The 10,802-nt window shown below is 44.5% G+C and overlaps 1 protein-coding gene across 3 annotated transcripts; it reads left to right on the top strand.

Annotated features, from left to right (window-relative positions):
* The first annotated feature begins 278 nt into the window (after positions 1–278).
* riox2 (ribosomal oxygenase 2) lies at positions 279–9,716 on the top strand. Of its 3 annotated transcripts, none has more exons than XM_005466121.4 (10): positions 279–549; positions 1,904–2,351; positions 4,184–4,303; positions 4,385–4,513; positions 5,438–5,541; positions 6,597–6,699; positions 8,181–8,346; positions 8,423–8,511; positions 8,613–8,723; positions 9,458–9,716. In XM_005466121.4, the coding sequence occupies exons 2-10, from the start codon at positions 1,914–1,916 to the stop codon at positions 9,608–9,610; spliced, it is 1,413 nt and encodes a 470-aa protein (XP_005466178.1). In that variant the 5' UTR covers positions 279–549; positions 1,904–1,913; the 3' UTR covers positions 9,611–9,716. The 3 variants fall into 3 exon arrangements, with proteins under 3 accessions (XP_005466178.1, XP_005466179.1, XP_005466180.1); XM_005466122.2 differs by lacking the exon at positions 279–549 and adding an exon at positions 556–729; XM_005466123.4 differs by lacking the exon at positions 279–549 and adding an exon at positions 738–861.
* The last annotated feature ends 1,086 nt before the right edge of the window (positions 9,717–10,802 follow it).

The following is a 10,802-nucleotide window of genomic DNA, read 5'->3' as shown; positions in this document are numbered from 1 at the left end:
CTTTAATTTCTGAGGAATATTACAGTAAATCTGGATGAAACTTGGCCCAGAGGTACAGTAGGTGTCCCAGAGGAGGGGTGTATTGAAAGTTGGACATCAACTACTAAGGATGATTTTTAATGAATTTTTGAATATGCAACCTGACTGTCACTTTGGTTGTATTGGGCTGTTCCATTGCAATTTGTGTGCGCGCGTGCACGTGTGAGTGTGCGCGCGCGTGCACGTGCGTGCGGGTCTAGGCTTTCAATCGGGATATAAAGCGAAAAGGCGCTACCGTAAAGACTGGTGTAAAAGCGCAAGGAAATTAATGCGGCGGAGAAGAAGCGGCTGGCTTGACCGCGGCTCACAAATGACGGCTCACTTGACCGCGGTGACCATCTGACACGTACAAACCGCTAAAGTCACCGTTTGTGTTTGTGTTTCACTACATGTCCCGTGTTCTGGCGCTGGTGTGAGTTTCCAGTCGGACATAATTTGGAAAACACTTGTGAAGTCACACGTGTGGCTGACCGGGGTCGTCATCGAGGTCGAGTGGAGGTGTGTTGGGAGGTGAGTGAGTGCGTGGGGTTGTTGGATGTGGTGATGTGGAACATAAAGCCGTCGCTTTGCTGGAGCTGTGATGAATCTGTCACAGTGTCTTCGTGATCCGAGCACCGCTTTATGACCGAACAGCTTCACCGATGCCCCGTCAGCCCATCCTGATCCGGGACCAATCCAAACATCGTTCGGGTAGAAAACTCTGTTCGCAGCGATGCTTGCGGTGTGGGCTGTATTTACAAGCTTATATGGACTGAATCTGAATGTTACGAGCTTCTGTGGGTGCTATTACTCCTTCTGACCAGAGGTGTCGCTGTGCGCCAGGTGAAAGAGGCGGGAGAAGCTAAGAGTTTTGCTAAAGTGCCTAAAAACGAGCCACAGGCTGGTGTGTCCACTGTCTTTTATTCCCACTCAGTAGAGCTCTGTGGATCAGCTGTCTGCTCCACACAGCTGATCCACAGACTGGCTCAGTGGGATGATCAAGTGTTCCCAGTTTGCTCCAGCAGACATTGGCCAGTTTAAGTAAGGCTACGTTCACACTGCAGGTCTTAATGCTCAATTCCGATTTTTTTGTCTGCTTGTTCACACTACACATAAAATGCGACATCAAACGCTCTCCAGTGTGAACGCTCAAAGCGGCCCGCATGCGCAAAAGAAGATGTCACACACAACTCGCTCTGTTTAGACCCAGAGCAAACAGTATTGTTTGACTGATGGCCCTTAATATAAAGACTTCGGACTTTATGTTTCCAGATTTTTGCTTTAAGTTATTTTGTTATTTACATAATAATGTGGATGACCTAATAATGATCCTTTTTGCTGTTTTAGAGGAGCGGTGCTTCAAAGGATAGTTGCAGATTTCTGTCAGAATCTGCAGAAAATACAGTAAAAATAAAATGTTCACATTTCTCCAACGTTGTCTTCCCAACAGTTTCACCGGATGGTAGGAAATCGTTCGCGATGTCCTATCGGGCGCTTCTCCGGCGCTGATAATTGGCGTCTGTCTTGTCAGTGACGTAAAAGACGGATTTAATGCGACTTGACCGTTCACACAGCAGTCGCTTTCTAAAACATCGGATACGTATCGGATTCAGTACCACATACGAAAGTGACCCAGATCGGATTTGAAAATATCGGATTTGTGCCGTTCACACTGTCATACCAAGATCGGATACGGGTCGCATAGGGGCGAAAAAAATCGGATTTGATGCGCTTTCGCCTGCAGTGTGAACGTAGCCTATGACACAGCTCAACAGCGCTCACTGTGCAAGAAAAGGAGTTTGATATAGGAATGATCAGATAATGAATTCAGTAACCTTCAGTGTGTTGCTTTAACTCTAAAGATATTCTCTGGACTTGTGTGCAGACTGAAAAAGATGCCAAAGAAAAGCAAAACTCCGAGTGTAAAGAGACGGAGCGCTGACCAAGAGCAGCCCGCTGTTAAACGAAGCAAAGAGGAGCAGAGCGACACTTCAACCCTTTGCTTCCAGAGCCCAGCCACACTGTTCGAGAGCCTCATCCAGCCAATGGGGACAGATCAGTTCTTCTCAGAGTATTGGGAGAAGAAACCTCTTCATCTGCAGAGGTCTGATCCTGGCACAGCCTTGTACTACCAGTCTCTGTTTCAGCTGTGTGACCTGCAGAGCCTGTGTTCTCAGGGTCTCGAGTACTACAGGGACATCAACGTCGTTCGCTGCGTCAACGGCAAGAAAAAGCTTCTGAACAAGGAAGGCCGAGTGAAGCACAGTGTTCTCAATAAGATCATGAGTCAGAACAAAGCCACCGTCCAGTACCACCAGCCGCAGAGGTTCAAGGTGAGTATCATGGCTTTGCTGCCTTTGGACCAGTTTGCATTGATGGTTCATCCACCTGTTTCCTTTTTGTGTATGTAGTGTGTTTGGTGCACTGCCGCTGCATGGCCAGCTGTGATGAGCAGTTGTCGTCTGCACAGCTGTTTTGGCACCCTCGCCTCTGGACCGCACACATCACCAGTACATGAAACTGAAGACTTTTCTATGCCCGAGCATTGTTCACAAACCCGTGTTTGGATGTTCCATGTACACATTTATCTCAGACCATCTCATTTCCTTTTCACCAAACAATTTCATTTCTTGCCGAGCACCTTCGTTTCTTCTTTTCAACATCCACCACCTCATGTTAGACTAAACCAGTAACACTGCAGCCTGGTCTCCCCATGGGGCCTCACAGGTGTCGGGGCTCAGTCAGGCTTGGCTCACTGTTAGTCTCTGCAGCCTGTTTGCTGCCGTGCTCAGCTGTGTTTCGTGTGATATCTCTTGACAAATGTGGTGTTTCTCCACCCATCCCGATCACCTGATCTGATGTGTTGTTGAATGTAGTGGGGGATTTGTCTTCCACTGAGTTTCTGCCCTGTTCTCATTGATCTTTCCTTCTCCTCCTCATCTGTGTCTCTGTGGGAATTTTCCTCTTACTGTCCTTTGAAGAGTAGCTCTGCCGGGCTCGTCCCAGTTGTGGATTGTAACGTCCTTCCGGAGTTCCTTTTTCCAGTCTAATCCCTTGGATCGTGCGATGTGCATCCTTTTCATTAGTGAAGCGTTTTGCCACTTCACCGTTGGCTTGTGCCCACTTGGGTGTCAAAGATAGGAACTGTGTGCCGCTGTGTGTGGATATTGTGTCTTTATTTGTGCTTTAATGTCAGTCACCCTGGACATGTTTGCACCCACTCTCAGCACATCTAGTTGAATTGCAGTTTCCTTGCTGAGTATTGGCTCTCCCTGCCCTTAGATCACTATGACCTCGTGTTTGGAACTGGAACACGCGTCTCACTGGGATGGACACTTTGGACAAGTTGGAGTACAAAGGTTTGCCAGCTGGCTTTTAGGACATCTCCCATGTGTGTTATGTGTGCTGTTGCTTGATGCAGTAAAGTCAGCTGGCATTACAGATCTAGTTCACCAACAGTAAATGTCACTGTGTTTGATCTCTCATTACAAACGTATAGTTTGGCTCTGATTCTGTTTGCACACATCTCACTGTTGGTTTCCACTGTATTCTCTGCATGATTGTCCTGAGGCACGCCTGTTCCTTAGCAAAGTGACCCCTAGATGTTCACATCTTAAGCACATTTTATCTGTTTTCTCTTTCCCATCTTCACAGTGTTTGCTGGTATTAAATTTCCCCTCCATCGCTGCCATCTGCAGCTTTACTCGTTCACACTGTTCCTTGATCTCTGAAGTTCAAACCAGTGTCACGTTGGCTTCTTGCAGCAACTTTCCCTTCACATAGTCCAACATGTGTCACCAAGGCATCCACCTCCTTGGTCAGTTTTCCGTCTGCGTGCAGTTCAGATGTGGTCAGCCACCTCGTCCCCCTGCAGTCCAGCACGGCACGCTCGGCGTAGCAGTCAAACTTGAGCAAAGGCTTGTTGTCCATATTCCTCGATGAACCTGTGCTTATAAGATTTAACTACGGCTCGTCGCTGTCACATGTATGTAACACAGCTTTTGTTCAGATTAAAGTCTTCACTTCAATCAGCCTGAACTGTTTAATTTGACACCCACTGTGAACATAGGCCAGAGTTCAAAGATCATGACGCTGTCCAAGTACCTGTGCAACTAACACTGTGCATGTGGAGCCAGCTCTCAGCAGGTCTTCTGTGTGTTGTCAGGATGAGCTGTGGAGGATTCAGGAGAAGCTGGAGTGCTTCTTTGGGGCTCTGGTGGGCTCGAACATCTATATCACCCCAGAGGAGTCGCAGGGCCTTCCACCTCATTATGATGATGTAGAGGTACAACAATAACTGAGGATGATGTGAGTAATGTACGGTCCAGCATACATGTTGCTAATCTCCATGGTGCTCTGTGCACAGGTGTTTATCTTGCAGCTGGAGGGACAGAAACATTGGCATCTTTATAATCCTACTGTTCCACTGGCAGCTGAATACAGCGTGCAGTCAGAGGACAGTATTGGCATCCCAACTCATGATATTATACTGAAGGTACAGCACTCTATATTAGCTAAAGCAAATATGATCTGATTCTGCAATACATCTCCTTCTGTTCAAGTTTTAATGTTCATTTTTATTCAAACGTATGATCATCTTTGGGAATGCTCACTAGGAATGGGCTGGGGTGGAGAAGTCCCTGGAAGAGCAGTAGTAATGGTTCCTTAAACGTTTCTCCCACAGAGGTGGACTTTATGGAAAAAGAAAAGGAGCCCAAATCAGACGTGCTTGACTCTGTTGTCTTTATTGGCTCCCTGTTAAATCCAGAATCAAGTTTGAAATCCTTTTCCTCACACATGGTCTCGAAAAATCAGACCCAGTCTTATCTTACAGACCTCATAGCGTGGTATTGCTTCAAGTAGAATGGGAGGCAGAGCCTTCAGTTTTCAGGCCCCTCTTCTGTGGAACCAGCTTCCAGTTTGGATTTGGGAGACAGACACTATCTCTACTTTCAAGATTAGGCTTCAAACTTTCCTTTTTGCTAAAGCATATAGTTAGGGCTGGACCAGGTGACCCTGAATCCTCCTTCAGTTACACTCCCACATGAGAACAAATCGCTGGGTTTGAATTAGGAATTTCATGTGAATTTTACAAGGATGGGTCATATACCAAAGTATTCCCTCTTTGTGTAACGACTACTTGTGGCTGATGTCACTGTGTGTCACAATGATTGAGGTCATACAGCTATTATGAAACAAAGATACTGTTTGAAGTTTTTACACAGAACAAAGATTTTTGATTTTAATTCTTAAACAGGCGAAGTTTGAACAGTCATGTCATTGTTTTATTATGTGAGACATAATTGAACTTATTCTATTTATATGTACAAAACTTTTAACCGAGACCAGTAACACAGAGCTCTTTCTGAGTATGTTAATCACAGTGTTTTAAGTATGAACAAGTCTTCTCTCTGGACAGGCTGGAGATCTGCTGTACTTTCCTCGGGGAACCATCCATCAAGCCAGAACCCCAGCAGGAGTGAACTGCTCCATTCACTTAACTCTCAGCACCTACCAGAGAATGTAAGCTTCTTCTTCTTCCCCTTTTTACCCCAAGCCCTAAAAGGCATATAGTAGCAGATAAAGGCGGGCAGTGTGGATGCCTAATTTTGTGAATGTGCTAACTGGAGAACGACGTAGTTTCAGATTGATACCATAGGTCAGGGGTCCTGAACTGCAGGCCTCGAGGGCCGGTCTCCTGCAGGTGTTAGATCTCACCCTGGGTCAACACACCTGAATCACATGATTAGGTCATTTCCAGGCCTCTGGAGAACTTCAAGATATGTTGAGGAGGTCATTTAGCCATTTAAATCAGCTGTGATGGATCAAGGACACATCTAAAACCTGCAGGACACCGGCTCTCGAGGCCTGGAGTTCGAGACCCTGCCATAGGAGCATCTACTAACTCAGAAGAGTTCAAATTCCATGGCGTTGACCTGAGAGGTTACACTTAATGAAAATCTCATGATTCCAGTGACTTGACAACAAGGCGATGTAGAATTTTGGAAGTGATTTGTTGTTTGTTTGTTTTACAAAGTATCAACTTTGATAAAAAAGATATTTTCTGTCAATTAACAAAAAAGTTGTGCAATCCCAGGACGGTCTGGAACATTTCCTGGAATTTGACACATTAATTTCTTACAAAATAAACCCAACGAGTTTTGCTGACAGATTTTTTTTTTTAATTAATTATCATGTACAGAAAACTGTGATGTTCTGTTGAAATCGCACTTCCTTTTCCTTTATTGGCATGCCAGGGAGTAAGTGTGCAGTAAAACTACTTCCCACTGATCCAGCACACGTTGGCCAGAACACTGACATGAACAGACTCGTACTCGAGTAGTAGAACAGACGTCTGCTCAGCAGAGTAAAGTCAGGGCACATCATCAGGTTTTCAGCCAATAAGAAACAGAAGAACTGGTCCTGTTCAAAGCTCCAAACACTGATGACAGATGGGTTTCTTAAGATGATGATTATTTCTGTCGTGCTCAAACAAAACTGGTGTGTGAATGAGATCCAAACCAGTTCTCTGTTCCTATTCAGTCCCACACTGTCCCACTGTCCCCGCTTGCTGTCAGGTCATGGGGAGATTTGCTGTTGGACGCATTTCCCAGCTTACTGTGTGACCGCAGCAGGAGGGAAGTCAGCTTCAGAGAAGGGATGCCCAGAAGACTCTTACTGGTAATTACAACAGTATGAACACCATCTTTGTATTCCCATGACATATTATTCCAAACTGATACTGACAGATGCTTTTTCTGTCTGTGACTGCACGCTGAAGAGTCTATGACAGTATATGAGATTGTTTTATAGTACTAGTCAGAAGTTTGGACACAGCTTCTCATTTAATGGTTTGTCTTTAGTTTCATGACTGTTTACATCGTAGATTCTCACTGAAGGCATCAAAACTATGAACGAACACGTGGAATTATGTAGTAAACAAAAAGTGTGAAATAACTCTCAAAACCAGCCTTTGCTTTGATTACTGCTTTGCTCACTCTTGCTATTCTCTCCATGAGCTTCATGAGGTTGTATCCTGAAATGGTTTTCCAACAGTCTTGAAGGAGTTCACAGAGATGCTGAGCACTTGTTGGTCCTTTGCCTTCACTCTGCGCTCCCAAACCATCTCCATTGGGTTTAGGTCAGGTGACTGTGGAGGCTAGGCCATCAGGTGCTGCACTCCATCACTCTCCTTCTTGGTCAAACAGCCCTCACGCAGCCTGGAGGTGTGTTTGGGCTCATTGTCCTGTCCTGGCATGTGGCTGCAGGCTCTGTGGTAGCCATGCTGGGTCAGTGTGCCTTCAGTTTTGAATAAATCCCCAACAGTGTCACCAACAAAGCTCCCCCACACCATCACACCTCCTCCTCCATGCTTCACAGTGGGAACCATGCATGTAGAGACCATCAGTTCACCTTTTTAGCAATTTTATGGACTGACTGACCTTCAGTTCTTAAAGTAATGAGGGACTGTTTCTAACAGTTGTCAAATAGGCCTGTCAGCTGAGTACCAACCTGACGTCTGCACAACACAACTGATGGTCCCAGCGTTATTAAGAAGGCAAGAAATTCCACAGATGAACCCTGACAGGCACACCTGTGACGTGAAACCATGTCAGGTGACTACATCATGAAGCTCACTGAGAGAAGGCCGAGTGTTTGCAGCGCTGTCAACAAAGCAAAGGGCGGCTACTTTGAGGAATCTAAAATATATGTAGAGTTATTTATACATTTTCTCTTTGCTACATAATTACACCTATCTTGCTTATTATATTAGATGTCTTCAGTTTGTATCAGTTTGAAGAAGTAAAAATAAAGAGAAACCATTAAATGAGAATCTCTGTCCAAATGCTTGACTGGTAGTGTGTGTAACATCTGCAATATGCTGTTTTTAATTGACTCATAATTACTTAAAGCTGTGTTCTGTGACATTTTTCCCTGAAACTGGAACAATGTTGAGATAAACGGGTCCTCATTCTAATGCACTGCTTTCAAAGTTTTTAGAAGATTTATATTTTAAGAATGAATATAAAATAAAAATAGCTTCAGAAGATAGCGGGGTCTGTATTTGTGCCTCTATCATTACAGCTCAACTTCTAATGCTTTCTGAATTATGTTAAATATGAATGAGATGAATTCACAGTCACATGGATTTGTGTATGTAGAGCAGCAGTGAAGGCCTGCACACCAACAAGCGGCTGGCCGCCTGCCTCAGATCTCTGGCTGACGAGATGGAAACTGGGATGCAGGAACTCGGCTTCACTCACATGAAGAGAGACTTCATCATGAACAGACTACCTCCTTACTGCCAGCAGCAGCTGTCTTCACCATGTATGTTATGGATGCATTCAGATCAATTTTTCAGTGATGTACATTTGTGCATATAAACATGTGGTGTGTGTCACAGCTGGGAAGAGTCCTGCCTTGAAGGATACAGTGATTCTGACCTTTAATGACCACATGGTAATAACAGTGGAGCCCCGCCCACAGAGCACAGTAAGTCCTTTAAGGCTGTTAAGTACAGAAATGTGCAGCACTGTTGGGGTGCTGTGTGTGTGCTCTAACAGTGTGTTCTGAACTGTGTTTGTGTGTTTCAGGACGACGCCACAGAGCTGGTAGTATTTGTCTTGCATTCTTTGAAGAACCAGAGGGAAGGTCACATGATGGGCGACAGCTGTGATGACCAGGAAGAACGCAGCATCTCCACGGTAAATCCATACCTCGGTGTTGGTCCTGTGTCCTTTCATATTCATAACACATGTTCAACATTGTTCTGCTGCAGAGGTGCAGAAATCGACCGCCACAGATATTTATCCTCTTTGACGAAACCTTCAACAGCCACGAAACAGTTAGTGTTACCCTCGAAAACTGAAACTGCACATTTGTCCATGTTTAGTTTAAAACGAGTGTTTTTAAAGGTTTTTACCCTCAACTGTAAAAGCTGGTCGGGTACTGTCACTCAGATCAGGCAGTGTAGGAGGTTCACACTGACACCACAGGTGCTGCTGCTGAACTGGACGAGTTCAAATCTGTGACCTCAACATAAAGGTCAGAGGTCATGTTTTCTGAAAGTCTTGTTAATGCCATAACTGGAGAACAAGCTGATGTAAGATTTTGACCCGATAGGTGTGTGTACTGGGAGGCTGAGGGTAAGCACTGGCAGCTTTATTTATACAGCACCAATTCACAGTAGTCATTTCAAGGTGCTTTATATAAGACCCCAGACTGTGAGGCTGAGCGTCACATGCTGAAAATATCCACGAATCAATACCAATGAGACGTGCAGCTGTGTCATATCATCAGGTATTTGAAGAAGGACCTGGGTTTATCTCCTGATTGGACATGGACAGTGGGACAACGAACCACACTACATGGATGTGTATTGAACATGTGTGTTGAAAAAGGTCTCCACCCCAACCATGCCATATGTCTGTGTCTGCAGGGCTTGCAGTTCCCCCTGTCCTACCTCCAGGCCCTGCGGCAGCTCCAGCTGGCAGAGCAGCTGGTTGTTGCCCAGCTTCAGCTGCCCACACAGGAGGACAAACTCAACCTGGCCCTTGCTCTGTGGAGTGAGAACCTGCTGCGTGTCCTGTAGTTCACCTGCAGTCAGCTACTGATGTACACCTGACTGTTATCAAAATGTCGTATTTGTCTTTGACCTCTTTTCCTGAATAAAGCTGGTATTTAAAGATTGACCTTTACAAAGTTTTGACAGTTACTGCTTGAGCTCAAATGTCTTCTTCTATAATGAGGATTAACAGGAACGTCACTGGGAAAACCTGGATGGCTCTGTGTCCCTGTGCAGTAACAGTAGTAATAGTTGCTGTGTGCTGCTGCTGTGTTGTAGCCTCTCACTGCTGTAACCATAGACTAGACCTGTAAAATCAATGGGCTCATCTAGTTCATGATCTAATGCAGGGGTCTGCAACCTTTAACACCCAAAGAGCCACTTGGACCCGGTTTCCACGCAAAAGAAAACACTGGGAGCCACAAATACTTTTTGAAATCTAAAATGAAGATAACACTGTATATATTGTTTGTTTTTTTTTTACCTTTATGCTTTGTGCAAACATCTAAAGTAAGTAAGTAAAGTGTATTTATTAAGCGCTTTTCACAGACAGGCAGTCACAAAGCGCTGTACACAAATATTAAAATAAACAATACAATCAATAGACATTATACACAATGTAAAAGATCAAATGTAAATAATAATAAAGAATATAAAATACGTAGATCAACAAAAGGCTTGTTTGAACAGAAAAGATTTTCACTGCTTTTTAAAAGAATCCACAGAGAAACTAAGGTGTGTTGTTTATGAAATCCATGAAGTGCTACAGAGAAAATTACATTTTATTTAAGTTGTTAGAGTGAATTGTTAAATGTTTGTCATTTTTATTCTTACCATTTGTACTTTAACTGTGTGTTGAAAGGAATTCTTTTGTTCTCCCCTCCCCAGATTCTCGAGGTTCTGGGTGAGGGGCTATAGTGTTTTATTGCAGATACATCCTATCTGGAAGATCTGCTTCTTTTGATGTGGTAAAACTTCCTGCCCTTTGTATGGCTTCACTGTGTTATCTAGGGTGAACCATAGATTGGGTGTGGGGAGGTTACCCGCTTTATGACCTAGGATGTTGTTCCTGCTTTATGACCCTTTTGGTCAGCAGTTTATACACACACACACACACACACACACACACACACACACACACACACACACACACACACACACACACACATACTTACAAAACCACAGGCAAGGTACTCTGTGTGTATGTATACATCATATG

The sequence above is a fragment of the Oreochromis niloticus genome, linkage group LG10, assembly GCF_001858045.2.
Source record: "Oreochromis niloticus isolate F11D_XX linkage group LG10, O_niloticus_UMD_NMBU, whole genome shotgun sequence".
Taxonomy (NCBI): Eukaryota; Metazoa; Chordata; class Actinopteri; order Cichliformes; family Cichlidae; genus Oreochromis; species Oreochromis niloticus.
This window is presented reverse-complemented; position numbering and strand designations above follow the sequence as displayed.